Source organism: Rhizoctonia solani, chromosome 3, assembly GCF_016906535.1.
Source record: "Rhizoctonia solani chromosome 3, complete sequence".
Taxonomy (NCBI): Eukaryota; Fungi; Basidiomycota; class Agaricomycetes; order Cantharellales; family Ceratobasidiaceae; genus Rhizoctonia; species Rhizoctonia solani.
In genome coordinates, this window is record NC_057372.1 from 2,453,371 (window position 1) to 2,472,244 (window position 18,874).

At 46.9% G+C, this 18,874-nt stretch overlaps 10 protein-coding genes across 10 annotated transcripts; 4 read left to right on the top strand and 6 right to left on the bottom strand.

Annotated features, from left to right (window-relative positions):
• Window positions 1-27: 27 nt before the first annotated feature.
• RhiXN_03189 (choline transport protein) lies at window positions 28-590 on the bottom strand (the record flags this gene model as incomplete). Its single annotated transcript, XM_043323006.1, has 4 exons — window positions 28-157; window positions 218-272; window positions 318-471; window positions 498-590. The coding sequence occupies 4 exons, from the start codon at window positions 588-590 to the stop codon at window positions 28-30; spliced, it is 432 nt and encodes a 143-aa protein (XP_043178502.1).
• Window positions 591-1,326: 736 nt separating this feature from the next.
• Window positions 1,327-2,038, bottom strand: RhiXN_03190 (uncharacterized protein; the record flags this gene model as incomplete). Its single annotated transcript, XM_043323007.1, has 6 exons — window positions 1,327-1,466; window positions 1,523-1,601; window positions 1,657-1,767; window positions 1,820-1,841; window positions 1,907-1,915; window positions 1,974-2,038. 6 exons carry the CDS (start codon window positions 2,036-2,038, stop codon window positions 1,327-1,329), a joined length of 426 nt encoding a protein of 141 aa, XP_043178503.1.
• Window positions 2,039-2,425: 387 nt separating this feature from the next.
• RhiXN_03191 (protein phosphatase 2 (formerly 2A), catalytic subunit) lies at window positions 2,426-4,557 on the top strand (the record flags this gene model as incomplete). Its single annotated transcript, XM_043323008.1, has 8 exons — window positions 2,426-2,515; window positions 2,711-2,794; window positions 2,851-3,150; window positions 3,203-3,455; window positions 3,516-3,633; window positions 3,702-3,771; window positions 4,076-4,181; window positions 4,235-4,557. The coding sequence occupies 8 exons, from the start codon at window positions 2,426-2,428 to the stop codon at window positions 4,555-4,557; spliced, it is 1,344 nt and encodes a 447-aa protein (XP_043178504.1).
• Window positions 4,558-4,767: 210 nt separating this feature from the next.
• RhiXN_03192 (uncharacterized protein) lies at window positions 4,768-5,981 on the top strand (the record flags this gene model as incomplete). Its single annotated transcript, XM_043323009.1, has 3 exons — window positions 4,768-4,943; window positions 4,999-5,055; window positions 5,114-5,981. The coding sequence occupies 3 exons, from the start codon at window positions 4,768-4,770 to the stop codon at window positions 5,979-5,981; spliced, it is 1,101 nt and encodes a 366-aa protein (XP_043178505.1).
• A 327-nt stretch (window positions 5,982-6,308) lies between these two features.
• Window positions 6,309-7,589, bottom strand: RhiXN_03193 (protein phosphatase 2 (formerly 2A), catalytic subunit; the record flags this gene model as incomplete). The annotated part of the gene is made up of 4 exons (XM_043323010.1): window positions 6,309-6,324; window positions 6,382-7,238; window positions 7,302-7,357; window positions 7,418-7,589. 4 exons carry the CDS (start codon window positions 7,587-7,589, stop codon window positions 6,309-6,311), a joined length of 1,101 nt encoding a protein of 366 aa, XP_043178506.1.
• Window positions 7,590-7,719: 130 nt separating this feature from the next.
• On the bottom strand, window positions 7,720-10,482 carry RhiXN_03194 (Conserved oligomeric complex COG6; the record flags this gene model as incomplete). The annotated part of the gene is made up of 11 exons (XM_043323011.1): window positions 7,720-8,046; window positions 8,097-8,165; window positions 8,224-8,316; window positions 8,366-8,644; window positions 8,699-8,774; window positions 8,825-8,961; window positions 9,009-9,167; window positions 9,225-9,378; window positions 9,427-9,594; window positions 9,643-9,971; window positions 10,030-10,482. The coding sequence occupies 11 exons, from the start codon at window positions 10,480-10,482 to the stop codon at window positions 7,720-7,722; spliced, it is 2,244 nt and encodes a 747-aa protein (XP_043178507.1).
• A 367-nt stretch (window positions 10,483-10,849) lies between these two features.
• On the bottom strand, window positions 10,850-12,492 carry RhiXN_03195 (nicotinate phosphoribosyltransferase; the record flags this gene model as incomplete). Its single annotated transcript, XM_043323012.1, has 9 exons — window positions 10,850-10,909; window positions 10,963-11,105; window positions 11,153-11,360; window positions 11,412-11,546; window positions 11,598-11,613; window positions 11,682-11,731; window positions 11,785-11,960; window positions 12,018-12,317; window positions 12,372-12,492. The coding sequence occupies 9 exons, from the start codon at window positions 12,490-12,492 to the stop codon at window positions 10,850-10,852; spliced, it is 1,209 nt and encodes a 402-aa protein (XP_043178508.1).
• Window positions 12,493-13,023: 531 nt separating this feature from the next.
• RhiXN_03196 (Zinc finger, C3HC4 type (RING finger) protein) lies at window positions 13,024-15,071 on the bottom strand (the record flags this gene model as incomplete). The annotated part of the gene is made up of 7 exons (XM_043323013.1): window positions 13,024-13,114; window positions 13,163-13,495; window positions 13,548-13,562; window positions 13,692-14,426; window positions 14,479-14,535; window positions 14,598-14,730; window positions 14,897-15,071. The coding sequence occupies 7 exons, from the start codon at window positions 15,069-15,071 to the stop codon at window positions 13,024-13,026; spliced, it is 1,539 nt and encodes a 512-aa protein (XP_043178509.1).
• A 145-nt stretch (window positions 15,072-15,216) lies between these two features.
• On the top strand, window positions 15,217-16,162 carry RhiXN_03197 (CsbD domain-containing protein; the record flags this gene model as incomplete). Its single annotated transcript, XM_043323014.1, has 4 exons — window positions 15,217-15,247; window positions 15,299-15,469; window positions 15,524-15,808; window positions 15,864-16,162. The coding sequence occupies 4 exons, from the start codon at window positions 15,217-15,219 to the stop codon at window positions 16,160-16,162; spliced, it is 786 nt and encodes a 261-aa protein (XP_043178510.1).
• A 1,003-nt stretch (window positions 16,163-17,165) lies between these two features.
• On the top strand, window positions 17,166-18,644 carry RhiXN_03198 (uncharacterized protein; the record flags this gene model as incomplete). The annotated part of the gene is made up of 6 exons (XM_043323015.1): window positions 17,166-17,205; window positions 17,254-17,334; window positions 17,389-17,449; window positions 17,498-17,589; window positions 17,638-17,766; window positions 17,818-18,644. 6 exons carry the CDS (start codon window positions 17,166-17,168, stop codon window positions 18,642-18,644), a joined length of 1,230 nt encoding a protein of 409 aa, XP_043178511.1.
• Between the last annotated feature and the right edge of the window lie 230 nt (window positions 18,645-18,874).

The following is an 18,874-nucleotide window of genomic DNA, read 5'->3' on the forward strand; positions in this document are numbered from 1 at the left end:
AGCGGCTATTAGAGTCAAATAATTGGCCTACTGGCCGTAAACACTCACGTTGGGTATGCGGGAGTGTAGTAAGTGCTTTGTCAGGTCGTCAGACGTGGGGTCCAGCAGCGGAGAAGCAAGTATGTGGTCTGCAATAAGACCAGCCAAGTACTCATAGCTAAATAAACGCGTTAGTTTAATCTTGACGCCATTAGCCCATTTAATAAACACACCTAACGCTCTTCGTTCTGGTGGTTGTATGGTGATATCTCCTCTTAGAATTAGTATATTACCTTGGGATCATTAGCTGTATTTCTAGTACCACGTAGGTAGCTCACATAGTGCGATCAGACCGCATGGCCCATTCTCATTCTGCGTAATAATTTTGATCATAGCTCGTGTCTCGTCGTCGGGTGGCCATTGGAGCTCTTTGAGTTGCCAAACATCAACTTCGGATCGGCGAGCAGCCTCTGCGTGCTGTGCTTGCCGCTGCTGCTGCGGTGGTGAGGCTGGTTCACTTGGGGTAACTTGTACTGGTGTATTTGGAGCTCTTTCAGGTTGTGTGTATTGAGGCTCGGCCTTCTTTCGGTCTGGGGTTCAACGGCGGTCATGGCGTTGTCAAGGTCGAGTTGAGTACGTTAATGTTAAGGCCAGGCTGCTTCGAAATGAGGCGCAGCTTCACTTCCCAGTTCAGGGCTGTGCCAAGGTCATGTACAGCACCGTGCCGTTATTTGTTATGGCTAAGGACAAGCGCTGAGCTTCGTAGATGTTTTAGTAAAAGGTTTGTCTTATTTGTTGGGTCCGCAAAAACCTTGAAAGACGAGAGTAATATCAATTTCTAGTATAGAGAAGAAGCATGATCATTACCAATATATTTACAGAAGTGTGATCAACCACGCCAATTGCCGAGCACAATTAGCCCACAACCCGGGCGCAACAGAAGCAAAGTTCGTTCTGTACATCTTGTGCGATTGGTACTTAAGCTTGGTCCATCCACTCTCACTGGTAAATCCCCAATATGATGTCAGGGTTACGCATATAGCTTGTCATTTTGCCCTGCCATGTGAAAGATCAGGCATGCCAAGCAATGGTCACTTGCATCGTTATCTCAAAAGTTGATATATGCTAACAGTCTTTATATTCATGGTAGAGGACCAAGGCGCAAAATCATTGAGACGTCCGTGATGATAACAGTTGCTACAGTACAATGGTTGAGAAAAGATGGAAATTAATTAACAATTTTTTGTCTAGTGCCGCAGTTCGCGGTCGGCTCTGACCTAAGTACTAGTCAATAATACTATTCGCCGGTAGAATAACAAGCACTCACAGCCTCCTCGCTACTAGTGCTCATCGAAGCGCGACGGGCCTGTTCAGCCTGGCTCCCTTATCGGACAAATGGCCTTGGACGTCTTCGTGGTCCGTAGCGGCAGCCTCGGCAAGGGCGTCGACGGCCTTCTTCGCTCCGCGTGCAAGAGCACCCAGTGGGCCTTGAACAGAGTCTTTGATGTATGGAGCATTTGTGTGGTCCCGGATGGTATCCGACCATGTATCAGGTGTTGTTTCTTCATGTACTCGAGCGTAGAGGATGCCATCTCTTGAGGAGTGCCAGTGGCCTGGTCAGCCTGATTTGGTATGCTAGTCAGCCGGGAGTGTCCTAAGTGTTAGGAGAGAGCATACCTTTATGACAGCTTCAGAATCAGAGGCCAGAGCCTCGTTCCATCCTGGGGCATGAGTGTGCGGCGAGTGTTGCTCCCCACGCAAGTTCTTATGCTTCTCTCGCTCGAGAACCTGATGTCATTGATTAGTTTATATCAGGTGAGTGTTTGTAGTGAGAGCTAACTTCTGGGTCGTTAGTGCGTTGACTACCGCTCCGAATAAAAGGTTAGACATCTTGCATTGGGTTTGCATACATGAATCGAATACTCACGAAGTATACCTGGATACAAGAAGTATGAGTACACTGAAAAGCCTACGCGAGGTGAAATGAAACACACCTGGGGGCAGGAACAGCGACCCGGCGGGCAGCGTTCACGGAGGGACGAATGGCGCGAGTAAACATGGCTAATAATTGTCAGGTGGTGGTGAGTTGAATGTGCTGAAGTCTGGCGCAAGCAATGGCCTGTCTTTTATACCATTGCTCAAGTGTGACGTCGCCCCGAATTAGTCAGGTAAACTAACAGATTCTCTCACCCGAATCGGGAGTTCCCTCGACGTCATTGTCGTTGTGTGGAGAAATCCAGGGATTCGTCTAGTTTATTGCGTAAGCGCCAGACATCATGTGACCGGCCTCTTCCGTTGACGCTTCTAGCAAAGGAGTGAGACATTGATCACTCCACGATATCTTTGACCCAACGACAGCCCTTTGCAATTTGTGTTGCAAAGGAATAAAATATCTCAAATAAACTAGAACTATATACTACTTCTTGTTCTTTGATATTGGTATACTATGGACCCCCAAGAGGTTGACGGCTGGATCGCGCAGCTTGGGCAATGCAAGCAACTCAGTGAACCCGATGTGAAGCGTCTCTGTGAAAAGGTAAGCATAAATATTATTTTCAGCCCAATTGCGACGCGCTGGGAGGCGGGATATGTGTGGGGTCATTGCGGGGCCTAGGGTTCCGATCGCGTCGTGACGAGTTGCTAATTGATAACCACTCGTGCTAAATATGCTTCGGTTTTTTATTATATTTTTGTCGTCAACACGCGTCTGACTCGATATATGGCAACTTAGACACGAGAAATATTAATGGAGGAGAGTAATGTGCAGCCAGTGCGGTGTCCAGTCACAGTGTGTGGTGATATCCACGGCCAATTCGTGCGTATATACGATGCTTTTTCGGCGTCCCCCCTAACACCCTCGCATAAATTCAGCACGACCTTTCAGAGCTTTTCCGGATTGGTGGCAACTCTCCCGACACCAACTACTTATTCATGGGGGACTATGTTGACCGAGGGTACTATTCGGTAGAGACAGTAACTCTTCTTGTGACCCTCAAGCTACGATACCGTGATCGCGTGACTATTCTACGAGGAAACCACGAGTCCCGTCAGATTACACAGGTGTATGGTTTCTATGACGAGTGCTTGCGCAAGTACGGCAATGCCAACGTCTGGAAATACTTCACCGACCTATTCGATTTCTTGCCCCTCACCGCCCTTATTGATAACCAAGTACGCGTCTAGTCACAGCCACAGCTTCCAACAATAACTTATCCATTTACAGATTTTCTGTCTTCACGGCGGCCTTTCGCCTTCCATTGATACCCTTGACCACGTGCGAGGAATCGATCGCGTACAAGAGGTGCCACATGAGGGGCCCATGTGTGATCTCCTTTGGTCTGATCCCGATGACCGCTGTGGTTGGGGTATATCTCCCCGTGGAGCTGGATATACTTTCGGTCAAGATATCAGTGAGGCTTTCAACCACAACAATGGCTTGACCTTGGTGGCAAGGGCCCACCAACTTGTCATGGAGGGTTCGTCCATTCATGATCTGATCCAAAGAAAGTAAATCTGACGTCAAGCATAACGCGCAGGCTACAACTGGAGTCAGGACCGAAATGTAGTTACCATCTTCAGTGCGCCTAACTATTGCTATCGCTGCGGAAATCAAGCGGCAATCATGGAAATCGACGAGAAATTATCGTACACATTGTATGTGATCTAGTTATCCGGCGCCTCGCAGGATTGCATGATTTGGATTATTAACATTGTTACTGTAGCCTTCAATTCGACCCTGCACCTCGTGCCGGAGAACCTTTGGTGTCGAGACGAGTTCCAGACTATTTCCTGGTGAGTATTCGATATTCGCCTTGCCTCTTGTCCACTTATACACACACTGACAATCAATCTGCTGTTCTAGTAATAAATTCTGTACCTACATATCATGTGCAATTCTTATATTTTCCCCTGTTTGGGCTTTGGACTTCTTTAAACAAGTATATCCGCTGACTTCTGGCAAGACATGACATGGAAAATAAAGTATGCTCATCTATCAGCCATTTAATACGGTGGCCAGTGCGCTGTACAACGCTTAATAGAAATGGAAGGGCGTTGTACGTATGCTTATAGTGGTTGATCGTTGAACTAAACACAGGGATGGGGCCTATATCATATGGTGATGCATGTGGTCAGTGAAAAGGATGTATGGAAAGTCAAGGTCAATGTGGGAATTGGGGATATTACTCAACGAAAGGATAAAAGTGAGTATCTTGATTGGTCTGAACTCCACCCTGTGCTCCTATGTCACCCCCAGCCCCCACCTCGAGCACTGTGTCCCTCATATCACACCCACAAAAACCTGATTTCTCAGCCGCGCTCGAGCAGCTTTTATCCAAGTACGGATTCACAGGTGCTCCTACACGGGCACAAGTTATCGACGTCCCTTCAGATCTACCAACTAAACGTAAAACAAGGCGCTGGTCCACTTTCTTCTCGCGTCATAAACCATCTGCTAGTGGTAGTGAACACTATTTGAACTCGACTTCGAACCCTGGCCAAGAGCCAACAACAACCGCGGACGTCGGAGGGCTGATGGGCAGGTATGGTGCTTCCGTACATGTTTCAAACACCCTTTGAGGAAGGTGAGCATCCTTGCTTAAACTACTGCAACACGGTGCTTAGCATTGAGGTTGAAGACTTGTTCGAGTTAAGCAGAGTTGTATTTGTTTGAATTTTTGATACAAGCGCGCATGTGCATTCATGTATTTCATTATCGATGATAGTATCAGTCAATGCAATTCTGTCTGATCCACATCTGTTTGGCATCGAAACTTGTCCACGACAGTTATGGAGCTTCCGCTTGACAAACTTGAACTTCGTCGAGCCTCGAGAGCTCAAGAAATTCATTCACGGAAGTCAACTGCAGTCCAATGGGCAAAATGGTACGACATGGAAGGATACTTAGGAAGGCTGGAGTATCTTGAGTCATTGGATCACGCAAACGATGGACGACTTGTTACGTGGTAAGTTATACAACTATGTTTTAAAAAATAAGATCCATCAAACCAAGTAATCCAGGGTGTTAGTTCCAGCTAATGAGCCCGAGACATTGGAGATTTTGAGTACGTGCCAGACGTAAGTTTTCATTTTTCGGTATCACAAGCTGCCGGGTCTGATATCGTACGTGATAAAGGTACAAACGAGACATTTTGGTCATCCCTGCAGGTGAAACTAGGTCTGTACAAGATGTGGGATACGCTATTGCCTCTGTCTTTACTCCTATCCAACACCGAGGAAAGGGATACGCTGCACGAATGATGAGTCTCTTGCATTTTGCACTCGCACGGCCAGAGGGTGTCCCTTCTTTTCCCAAGGAATGGGGAAATCCTCCAGGTCTAGTACAAGAACCTGGACTGGTATCAGTACTTTATAGCGGTGTAGGAACCTACTACTCGCGCTGTGCGCCTGGAGATGGGTCTGGTTGGACAATCGTCGGAACTCGAACCATAGAGTGGGCCGTCCCTTCTAGGACGATTGAGCTCGACTCTGGTGTTGAGCTACTTTCTATGGAAGAAGCCGTATCGACTTTTGTAGCAAACGCTGTTGATTTTAAGCAGCATCTAGAATCTCGGGACCCGTCACCGGTCTTGCGATTTGCCTTTAAACCCACTGCTGGATGGTGTCGATACCAAATGATCCGGGACCAGGAATCGCCTGTTTACGTTACATCTCCGCCCCAATCCTGGGGTGCACGTATACGACATGGACCAGAAACACACTATATCGTGTGGACATATCGACCAAGTAAAGACCCAAATCCCAAGCTAATAGTGATCAACATCCATGCAACGTCGAAAACCTTTCCTGCTTTAATAAGGGCTGCGATTTGGGTCGCCAAGAAGGAGCAGCATCAGCTGGTCGAGGCATGGAACTTGGGGGCTGATTTGTCGAGCGCTATCGAAGAGACTAGAGGAAGGGTTTATGAAAGGACAGGACAATTGCCTGCTTTAAAGTGGTACGGGCAGGAACAGGAAATCGACTGGGTAGATAATAACAAGTGAGTAAAAGGCTTACGCTTATCGCGGCGTAGGGATGGGGCTCGAAACTCTGTTAATCGTATTCGAATTGTGTCCAGATTACATTGGTGCTAACCAACACTACGGGATATGTGGTCGTAGGTAAGTCATACACTACCGACAGTTCCAGTATTATTGATTACCAAAAAAATCGCATCTCGACAATAAGTTTGTTCATATATATGCTGTGTCATTCTTACTAGGTGTCTACGCAAAGTATTGTGATTCACATTTTACTGGGCCCGAGATCGTGATGTACAGGGAAACCGGGGATATCGGGTTCACAAATGAAACATTTTAGGCATCTAACATCTAACACCAATGAATCCTGTAATTCAAGGAAGATAAGGTTTGTAATATTACCGAATGTATGGAGGAAACATACTTGTTATTCCCAACCCAAACGATCTCCCCTGGTTCACCATACCATTTCATAGCTGGTAGATGCTCTGTCCTTTCGTACGTACGCCCACCCAATTCTTCAGCAACAACACCCAGAGCCTCGTCTAAGTTCCAAGCCTCAATAGCCACATGCTTTTCCCTGAGACATGCTGATTTGGCAGCCGCGAGCAGGCCTGGGAATGTCTCAGGCGTTGCTCGGGAGTACAGGATGATGAGCCTGGGCTTTGGTAATGCTTCATATTGCCATACGACAAAGTGTATTTCTCCTTTGGTTTTTGTCTTTGCCCCCCAAATCGACGGAGGGGAAGAGATGTAGAGAGGATGCTCATCATCACGGTGCATTTGGAAGTGGCACCAACTCGCTGTGGGTTGGAATCCAAAATGTATGCGCTCTGAAGGACCTCGACTCTCCAAGTCTTTCTTGAAATGATATAGATCGCCAGCCACTAATGCTATCGCTTCGTCCTGAGACAAGAGTTCCACACCATTAGGGACAGCCTCGTCATCATCTATCCCAATGATCCACTCTGTTGTCATTGGGCTAGTAATTGTCCACCCTACTCCCTCTCCCGGAGCACATCGTTCGTAGAACTTTCCAACGTCGCTATAAAGAACCGACACTTGTCCAGGCTGCCCAACTCGCACCGGCGGAACCGATCCCCAGGTAGATGGGAAAGGAGGAATCCCACCAAGTTCGGCAATGGTAAAATGGAGGAGACTCATCATGCGACTAGCGTAGCCCTTGCCTCTATGCCTAGCAGGTGTAAAAACGGAGGCTACGCCATAGCCTACTTTGGGGGTGGCAGTTATTTGGCCTTTGGGAAGAACAAAAATGTCCCTCTTGTACCTAAATTTCCGAAAATGCATCAGCGTGGCTGTGATTCAATATTATACATCACTTACGTTTCGCAAGCACAAAAAAGTCAAGCGTTTCTGGATCGTCTTTTGGGACAAGTACCCTAAGACATAGCTCATTACTGATTTAAGTACCGAGTACCACTCTGAATTATCTTACCAACTGATCAACTTGCCCTCATTAGCATGATATTGAGCAAGGCTTTCTTCATCTCGCTTTAAATATTGTTCAAGAGTCAGCCATTTAGCCCATTCGACAGAAGACCGAGTTCCGGCTTCGACTACTTGTGCCTTTGATGCTGGTTTGATAGTAAGTTTATCTATGGAAAAGGTCATTGGTGTAGCAGGTATCGACAAGAGAATTAGTATTTCGATGACCCGACCATTTCCCGAGCATCGCACGTGATGCTTGAGTCCAAATACATCTTTTCGGCATACAATAATCGTACACATGTGAATTCTTAGTCTACTTGGCCGTGCCATTATTTTCGATGCCTAAAACTTGCCATAGGACTGACTCCTGCCCAAACGGACGCCTCGATCCAAGCAAACTCTGGGGCGCCTCGTATTTATTCTTAGGAGCTCGGACCTCTTCAACTACACGCAAGTATACTCTCCCTACCCGTTCTAGAGCATCCTGATGGATTCGCGTTGCTATGCGAGGGTTAGGTGCTCTGAGTAAGCCCAGTCGAGGCGAGGAGATCGGATCGAGTATAGAGAGAAAGGCATCGAAGGATGTCAGGACAGCAGTGAGCTCTAACCCAGATGCACCAGGTAGCCGAGAGAGAGGCTCCTTCAAGAATTTTATATCAGGAAATGATTATACCTGCAACTGTTACTTACTTCTGGGCTCTTGGAATCAATGTGTTTGTATAGCTCTTGTAGTCCAGATTCATTGAGCATGTCTTCGAACTGTATAGCGTTCGGCAACCGTCAGGTGAATACCGTCTCATAATGTTAGTTTCCTCACATGCTCCTCAGTCAACGTAGCCTGATATTCATCGATCAATTGATCAAGCTCGGATGCTCTGGCAGCCGTAAAGGAGAACCCTTGAAGAACTCCCTTCACCAGGGATCAGTTGGGCCACAGTTGAATAGAACGTTTGACTAACTTGAAGATATGTTAAGCAGTTGATCATAAATATCGCAGTTTCCCATTTCTCTCCCTTCTCTCCCTTCTCTCGTAGGGCAGCCATTCGCCGGCACATCTCGAGCATTGGGTCTACCATTGCTGCCAAGGTGGTATCGAAATTCTGCATTTCGCCATTCAAAGAGATTCCTCCCTGGTGTTCGTCACGCAATAAAGAAGAATCATATACAGCCATGATCTCTTTGAGAACTTGAGCAGCATCTCGAAGCGAGATCGGAGCAGCAAGATCATCTTCAGCAGGCTAATAACTGGATCAATCTAAGTACTATGAGACTGATGAATGTGGTAAACTTACATGCAAGAATCTTAGGAGGCTTCTTCCATGTGCTGCCAGAGTATCAAAGAAGACAGTATATGCAATCTCTGTTAACCTGTAAGAATATTCAGATCCAACAACGTATAAATAAAGAACTTTTCTCACTCGGAGAGCGCCCTAGACAAGATGGCTTCTTCTCCCACTGTCCGTCGCATGATAATCATGTAGAATTCAAGCAAATTGGCGATCTTATAGGAAGTAATGCTACCTTCCTGAGATCGTATAGTTTGTTGTACTCGAACCTAAGTCGATTAATGTAACGTTGCCAACTTCGAACCCACATACTCACCTTCAGGGGAGTACACAGTTTCTCCAAATCCTCATCCATTAAAACCCTGATCCAAGATTCCTCCTCTCCGCTCTTTGGTTCTCGTACGCTACCGACCATTCTTCTTTCGGCTTTGATACCGAAAAGTCCGTCAAGAAATTCACGTTCTCCAGCCATTGCCTAATACACGAGTAAGGCTTAGTCCAAGGTTGGGAAACCTAAACTTGCCTGGTGGACCCAAGCTAGCATATCCCCGACATATCGGGTCGGGTCATGGGCATGTAGTTCAATAGGGCGCGGTAATCCAGCGGGCCCTCCGCGCGTGAGGGCTGCTAAAAATGCGTTCAATAACGTTGCTTGGCGAACGGATGCCAGGACATCCAACGACTCTCTAGCAAGCATCTTAGTATACTTTTACAGCATTAGGCATTTGTCTTACTGCAAAAGGGCTGGTCTTTTTCGTAGCCGACGAACAGCTTCCGCCATTAGGGGTTCAACTTCTACGTGGGCATCCCGACCAAGTTGTCTAAATTCAAACAAGCACCATCGGTGAAGCTTTCGGAACCCTTCCTCGAGCTGTTCCGAAGTGGAAGACATGATATCTAATCTATATACATCTTAAATACTTTCGGCCCACGATCAATTAAGAACTCACCCGGCTTTAGTTTCTCCTCCCTCTCCGGTCATTAATACTCGACAATCCTCTCGAATACGCTCGAGTTTGTCCATGGCGTCAAACATCTGTTTACCTACGGGAATATCGCGAGACGTTATTGCTTCCAATTCTGCGGCACTAAGAGTAAAGCGATCCAAAAATAAAGCAATTATTTCCTGGCGAGTGTTAGTAGTTTGTTGTTGGGCACGCAGGCCTTCTGCCCGTTCTAACAGATATTTGCATGATTGATTGGTCGTTCGTAAGCGAGTTTCCATGGCCTCGCATTGTAAGTTCATAACTTGGACGTGGTCTCGCAGTACATCCAATTTCTACAGGGTTCGGTGACCTTTTGCCTTTTGACCAATAGGGACATATACTGCCGCGTACCTTATCCACTTCCCCAAACGCCTCTAAGAATTCCCTTCCTCCGTCTGCCAGCCTTCCTTCAACATCGCGTTGTAGGTTTTGTCGTGCCCGTGCGGCAGTAGTCCCTGGCCCGAGGCCTACAACAGGAGTTGACTGAGCCCGCGTCGGCCATTTCACAGCCCAAGGATCGTTCTCATTTTCTGTATCACTATCAGAATCTGCGCCAGCTGTAGCTTTAGAACTATCTTGTTTATTTGAATAGTGCGCTTCGTTCTCCGGGGGATAGTACTCGACTAGCGCCTCGAAAGCTTCACGTGTGGACGGGTCATCGAAATTGGCTCCGAGGACTTTGTAGATACGTAGCGAGAGTGGATTGCGAGTCGCAGGTGAAGCAGCACTGGATGTTCTTCGGTTTCCTGGACTTAATGATGATGTATTCAGCTTAGGAGTTACGGAAGAGATGGGACTTGACATGAGAACAGTGGTGGTGTACAATTGTAAGAGTGCACCAATTGTTTGTCCATGTTATGTCATAACAGCTATATCTAGATATGGTAATCAAACAACCAATACAAGTTCGTACTTCAATACTAATTTACACAGCTATGGCAAGCAGCTCATTTACGAATTCGAAAATACGACTAGATCCATCGGCCTGGTTTACTCTCGCACATCCAGAGAAAGTGCGTCAGGCTGAGAAACCATCGAGTTTGCCGGTCACGGACTTTGGGAATATGTATAGATGTGAATTGCTAGAACAAAGTGCATGCCGGTAATACGAGAGAAACCAAAATCTTAATGTCATAGGCTGAACAAATCCTACTGAAGATACACTTTTGGTTTATGTCGCAATTCCAAACCTCTTCTTTATTTGGGCCACAACTTCTGGATCGCCAGTGTTCTGAGCTGCGCATGAGTTTCATATATGCGGCTCGCCAACCAAAACAAACAGACCTTTGTGATATCGTCACTAATCTTCACACAAGGCTGCCCTTCAACCGAAGCAATCTTGATAACCATGTTTAATGGTTTACTCCTCTGTCCGTTGTCCATTCGCTTATAATCATTAGTGAGAAATGTTCCAATCCCATATGCACCTATACACAAGCTTTAGTACCTTCACGTATTTTCAGGGGGGCCGTACCAATGAACCCAGCCTCCTCAATTGCTTTCTGAATTTTGATGGAAAGCTCCACATCCAAGCCATCTGAGAATACGATGACCTTCTTTCGATAATCAATGCCCATTTCTTCATAAGCGCTCCGGGCCTTGACAATAAACTCGAAGGGATCACCACTATCTTGTCGTAATCCCCTCCAACGCTCCGCCCGTGCTCTATCAGTAGTAAAATTCTGGTTGAATTAAGTTAGAAGGTGTATCATAAGTCCATTTATAGGAGATACCAGATTGAATGCGTCTGTCGAGAACGTATCGGTGAGAGCAATGTGAAGCGCGTTGGACTTGCTCGTAGGATATGTTGCCTCCCATAGGTCCATCGCCAAACCATTCGCGTTTTCATATCCATGAATTGCGGCAATCTGAGTAATATCCCGCGTCAAAAATGGTTATCAGAAATACGTCCAACCTACACCCATTATCCACTCGCTTTAGACAATAATACATATGATAAGCTCACTGTTCCAGTCTTTTGGATAAACGATTAAGAAACGCACTGTGCTATTGTCCCCATAGGCGATAAACCGTATTTAATAGCAAAATGCGGCTGCAGATGGATTATTGCATTTTGGTTCGAACAAAGTCTAACTAACTACTCACATTGCTTGTACTCGAGAGTCTCCCACGAGCTTCCTGTCCACTAAATTCTTTGTTGCCTCGAATGAGGCCCTGAAGTACAAGATCTTGACCATGATACGAACGCCGTCTCCTGGTACCGAAATCGCTGAAGCTGATGCCAGCCTTAATGAGCTGCTTTGCTTTCTGATAAGCAAGCTCTACATAGAAATGAATGAGACGGACTCTCTTGAGCGGCTCAGAACCAGATGACATACCTTCTTGTCCCTCGTATGTCCAACCTCTGTCGACAGTCAAGAAGTACGCCTCACTCAGGATTGACATAACCGGGACTTCGTAAGGTATCGTTTCCACCCAAAGCCCGCTAATCTCCATAGTAATGTGACCCTCCTCTACTTCCGCACCTGGCTCACTCGTAACATGAAGGTCCATCTTTACTTGCTCATTTGGTCGGAAGCGGTATGAACGAAGGTAGCTGATATATTCTTCCGTGAAGTATGGGCAATTGTCCTTTAACCATTCAGCCTCTTTAACCGTAAGCTGTAGCTCGGACAGACCTGTTTCAGATGGTAAACTATGCTGCGATACAATAAAATAGATTTGAAACTGACGAGCAATGGATTGCTTTGCCAACTCGAAACATTCGCGAGAAAAGAGCATTTCTTTGGCTCTGTTGGTAAATCTGTAAGTGACGTCGGCTTTTGGGAAGTGATGAAGAATAGCTTGTTGCATGGTAAGCTAGCACATTAGTGGCGATGAGTGTGGTTTCACGGGATGCGATTCGGGAGTCCTAATACCTTGTATAGGTCTGTATCTAATAGAGACCTGGGGCGAAAGTCCGTTGTATTCTCTGGGTCTGCCATATTACAAGTCCAGGTAGTACTTGGGGTGGAAGTGAGATGAGTAGAACCCGTAAATAAATACCAGTTCCGAATAGCTAGGTGCCCGCAGTCTGGTGGTTTCTCTGGAATGGGCAGGTTTACTGAAGTGGAGTTCAGGATATAATCGAGATCTACTGAATTGCCAATCGATAAGGATATATAAAGACTGCTACCCAGCTGGCTTGCGATTGGATGTTATCGTTTCAGAATCTAAGGCCGCACACCTAATTAGACTGTGAAATAATGTATAATAGAGAAAATATCATAAAAATTCCAGCCTTAAGGATATCAATTATACCCAAACGATTCGTACGCAAAGCACGTAAATGATCATAAGTGACATATCAACCAATCCAATATACCATCCAGCCCGATGAGGATGTTATCGCCGCGCGAGTTTGTCTCTCAATTGCGAAAAGTCGCCACTGTTTAGCCAACACGCGTTCCAATCCACAAGAGCCCCCGCATTTTCTCTGCAAATAGCCGTTAACTCACTCCTAAGATGTAGTATGTATACTTACTCTACGCGGTTGTCATATGATCTTCGCTTAAATTCATCAGGTGGTACCCATCCTTCAACTTCTTCATGTATCAATGTCTCATAAACAGAGGAAACAATCGACGCAAGCGTTGTTTGACGAGATATTAACCCCCTTCGACTTCCTGGAGATGGAGATGGAGATGGAGACCCTGGTGGTGAGCCATCAATATCGCAGCTTGGGCAACGAATCAGCTGTGGTGCAAAAGCTGGATTTGGCAAGCCTTCAGGAAGCGAGTCGATTATGTGCCGGATAATGCATAAGCAACAGAACGAATGGCCGCAGTGGGTGTTTGTGAGAGCGTGTGGGTCAACCCTATGGCAAAGATGTGAGCATATAAGATTCATTGATCTTCGAGCATGCTTACATGAGTTCTGAACAGCTAAAAGAGATAAATGGAAAGCGGCGCGTCAGCTTATTGAATATTCCAGATAGCAAGAAAGTAATTTAAGAAGAGTGATCAAATAACACCAAACACAGACTCGAACGCACTCGAGGAACCCCGACCCACAGTTCACACCGCATTCTCTCTAGGAGATCGTTTAATACGTCTGCAGCCATTACCCGGGATACGTCCGACGAAGCATGTCGCTTGACCTTTTTCGCTGCTGGAAGCGTTGGATCAGAATGTATATCGTTGCTGATATGACGACTTCGCCCGCGACCACGGGTAAGTTCGTCATCGCTGGCATTGTAATTATGGAGTGGGGAAAACAATCGTGCACCAAGCGGCGTATTTCGAGGGCTTCCAATACTTCGGAAGACGCGTGTAGCTTCAGGGGATGGTGAGCCCCATTGCTGAGCCAATGTTTCGAGTCCAAGTTCCAGTGCAGTTTTGCTTTTCCTTGGAGGGCTGGGTGTGCGTGGATTGACCAAGCCAAGCGCTGAAATACTGGGAGATCCAATTCGGGAGCCTGAATAGTTGATAGGCAAGGCTGGGGGAGGCAGCGCACTAAAAGTCAGAGGAGCGTGCATTCCTCCACCGAAAGGGCGAGGACTATGCAACGGTGAGAGTGTCGTTCCTAAGCCTGCCCCAGAGCTTGCAAAGTTCATAAACTCCCTGAGCTCGAAGGACTCGGTCGCCCGGGAAAACACCATGGATGACAGAGCATCTTGTGCACTGGCCTGGATAGGATCTATGATGAGTTTGTCTCGATTGGCAATAGCTTCGTCTACGGCCGCTGGATTTTCAAGCACTATGAACGTGCGGACTCCGGAACTATCAAAAAAATATCCAGCGTCGCGCCTGGTGCAATTTTCTGAATTTTCCGCCGTTAGAGAGGAGCTTTGGAACGCACCCGTTAAGACGGTCGCAGAGAGCTTCTAACGCGTCTCTGAGCTGGTCTTCCTGAAAGCTTGATGGCAAATTGTGAAGATAAAGATGTGTCTGGCGATTGTGTGTTCAGTGAGAACGTACCTAGTTGGAGGGCCGTATATTTCTAAAATCCGTTCTTCTGGGACATCTTTGAGTGGAGGGAGTGGAGGGTGGCCGACTTGGACCTTTGGGGGTTGTTTTGGAGGAGAAGTAAAGAGATCGGTACCATTCATGGCTGTAGAAGAAATATAGCTAGATCATACAAGAGACTACAAATATGTGATAGTGTAAGGGCGCGTAAGAAAGTCGTCAGGTCAAGTATTACAAGATCAAGATCAGAAAACTAGGACGAGTCCAAAGACAGCTGGGGCCATGCGCCTGGATCAGAACACGCACCGTACCCTGAGTCACATGAGACTTTCCCACAGTACTTATGACGCAGTCAGAGTCTTTTGCGCTGCCTCCGAAGGTGAAATGACGTTTTTGATTATCTACTCCCAGAACGCGAACGATTATTCCAGCCATAAAGATCAACGGAAGATCGTAGGCAACTCCCAGCTCCAAAGCGCCACCCATACGTCAGGCAGCAAGCAGACGTCAACTTTGTGACATCATGTACAGAGGACCATGGACCTATATAAACGGAGGACTTTAGCTAGCCTCCTCTCATTGATCAACTCTCGAACATCTTACTAGTTACCCAGAATCTTACTTATACATAATGGAAACTGCCGCTCGCGTCCCTGAAGCTCGTAAGTATCATATTACCTTTGTGTCTCCCCTTGACTAAAGCCCATGGGTAGACCACAAGCAACAAGCACCTGTGGAACCTGTGGCAGCTACTGGCCCTGCATCCACCGTCAACACAAACACTACCGCAACCGGCCAGAACCAAGAATCTCCCGGGTATATTCAGACGGCGCGTGAGACTCTTGCATCCATCGCTGGTACCGTACAGAACGCAGTGGGCATTGGTGAGATACCACCTCTATACTTGTATCGTGTTCGTCAATTGACACTTGAGATAGAAACCCCTTCATCCACGCTACACAACATTGCCAATAATGCTAAAATCGATGCCTCCATGCCTTCTTCGGAATCGTCTGGCGCTAAGCCTGGTGAGCATGTGGGCGGAGTCGGTGCCTTGCCAGGCGACAACAAGGAGGAGGGCATCGCCCGTCTTCCTGCAGAGCGCATGAGTGTACCCAGCCGTGAACACGAGGGAACCTTCCCTGGCGAGAAGAGTGGTGGCGTTGGTGCCTTGCCTGGATCCCTCAACGAGAGCGGTGTTGCTCTCTTGCCTGACGAGCGTGGTAAGTTGATATGTTTTACGAGCTCAAAATGTGTACTGACAAGCATTCTAATTAGGCACCCAAGTCAAGGAAGACGTCCAGTCTTCTACACGTGCCGCGGCTCACCCCACTTCTGAGAAGCCTGACAAGCAGGACCTCAAGACTGCTGCTGCTCACCCTGTCGAGACGGCTAAGCAAGCACGCCGTGGTTCCACTTCTTCGACTTCATCTTCAGAGGGCGAGCAAGACCCCAACGCCCCTAAGCGCAAGACCACTCTCAAGAACAAGGTCGCCGGGGGCGTGAAGGCTGCCGTAGGCAAGATCAAGAAGGATGAGGAAATGTATGCTGAAGGTCAAGCCCAGCGTGGTCACTAGACTCTGAAATGCTGCAAACTTAATGAGATAACGACCCTTTTGTATTCATATATCATGTATGATCTAGTTTCCTATGTCCAAATTTAATTTTTACCAGAGGCTATCTGATTCACGGGAGCATAAGACACAACGCACGTATAATTATGTGTTTCAACTGCCACGACCAATCTTTATATGTGAAAATCCCAACCAGCTGCCGAAAATACTCCAGCGCTATATTCGTTAGGATTTATTAGATCCCAAAGCGATGACTTGCACTCGTTTATGGCATATCTAAACTTCAAATGCTCGTCCGAGATTAAACTTTGCTGCCCGGCAAACCTAGCTTCAATGTGTGGACCCAAAGTGGCGGTGAAACATATTTAGATTAACTTCTTTGGTTGAAAAAAGCGTGAAAATGCCTGATAGTAACAACGAAAAGTGACTGATGTAGATTTGTGCCCAATTCGAATAACCGCATACATAGCATGTTGACTCTAATGGGACGTAAGATTATTTCACGTAGACTCATTAGACACTACCCGTAGCGAAACGAATTTTGTTGTTCAAGATGGCAATAGTGATATATATAAGCACATGTACGAAAATGAGAGTATGCGAGCCAGACTTTACTTCGCATGGCATAGGTGTTTGCACGTGTTTGTCTTTTTTAGCCGTTCTTTGTACCAAGCATACCTGCCAAGTACTATCCTCCCGTCATACGTGTACTACAACTCACCGCCCCACCTCATCCGATCTCAAAATGTCCAGAGAAAGAGAAATCACTAAGGAAATTTCCACAATGCTCACACAAATCATACTATCCATTGTTCCCTCGACTCGACCTTTGTTGATAAGACCCTGAGCTCTGAACCATAAAAGCCTCCCACCGGGTTGTAGTTTCCCCTCTCTGAGATCTAGACGGGGCATGATATAATACAAGAAACACGGGGTTGGATTCTCTAGTTTCTCGCTACTACGATTCTTTACGTTCTTTTTCTTCATTTATTGCTCGCTATTTGAGATGGCGAGCGTTTGGGCTGGATACCGGTGCTCTTTGCTTGGTAAGTGATTTGTATTTGGTTTGGGAGGATGGTATTAACATGGTGCAGGTTTTGTTTTGTTCGCTACGACTTTTACTCTTATCATCTCGGCTCAGAATATTGAAACTGGAAGGTTGGTTGATGGTGGAAGTGAGTTTATCCCACAAAATTAGTCTCCAAAGCATCAACAGACGTGGTTGGCAGAGAAATCAAACGTTTACACACTCATTGTATCGATATTCAGCACTCTATTTCTGGCCCTTGTGTAAGTGAAATCAGTGGATTATCTGACTGGGTACTCAAGTGCATACAGCCTCTGGTTCGATCTTGTCAAACGACTGTCTATTTTATGCCAAGTACAATGGGAACTTATATGGGGAGCCATCATAATCCTATTTAACATTAGTAAGTGGATATTTTACTTTTTCTGCACAGATACTAAGCGTGTCACAGTCGGATTCGCATCCATCTCCTCAAACAAGCCTGCTCCAAACACCTGTCACGGCGGACCCAAATCAGCATGGGACATATGTGCCGCCTCACAAGGGATGCTCGCGTTGTTAGCCCTGACAACAATAGCTCGTACGTCAAACTTCCTTTTTCTTAAATTGACATCGGATTGACACATTGTAGTCATTGGACATACGGGTATGATGGTCGTTATGACCATCAAACTCAGTCGGCGGACTGAAGAATCTGTGTGGAGGGTTATGGCCTGGGAGTTAGACGACAAGTTGCGACCCAGACCCGAGCGGGTGATAACAACAACAAATGTGACCATGTCGGGAGTCGAAGCTGGGGTGATCCAAGAGCGGCCAGTGTCCAAGGTGCTGCCACCGGTGCCGATGGGTATGGTGGAGGATCCACCCCGTGCGAGGAATCCGCTTACGTTTAGCACGGTGTCAAGTCTATTGAACCCTGCTCCACGAGACCTTCCTGGCTCCGCACGACAAGAGGGCCGCTTTCAATTGCACGATGGGCCTGCTCCGGTACCTGTTGAACGTCCACCGGTGCAAAGAGCGTTTGAGCGTATCAGCGGGTACATTCATGATGATCCCCACAATGCTCCCAGCGGATTCGGCGGGTTCTCGATGTATTATGCTCCCACGCCCGTGTACGATCGGTTTGCGAGGGGGATGAGCGAGGCGTTTCCGAGTAGTGGTGTTGGAACGCCTGTAACGCCCGCGTTGAAACCACCGTCACCATTGCAGCCGAGGAAGATACAAAAGAAGGACGGGAGATGGATGTTGGCTGATGAAAGCGATGCGTTGGAGCGGCCATTGGTGGGAGAAGATAGACCGACACTGCCTGCGCGGTTTCAGTCGAGGATGCATGAGATTCAACCACCGGCTGCTGCGCAGGTTACGCCTGTGCGCCGACCTTCACGCACGCCACCGCGCATTATGCCTGGTACACTCCCAAACCCCAATTCATACCGGCCAATCTTGGAAGACATTTAAATGGACATTTTGAACTTGAGTTGTAGTTGTAGTTGTATGCGATCTAATATCTTAATTAATACAAATAGGGGTGATGAGCCATGATATCTTAGGTCAGCATATATAGGGCAAGGGCCCTGCCCTCAACAAACGCTCGGACGAATTGAGCTTAGATTCGCTTCTGCCTTGTTTCCCTCTCCGTATCCGTATCCCGTATCTTTACGACTCACGACGACGGTTTTTTTCTTTTT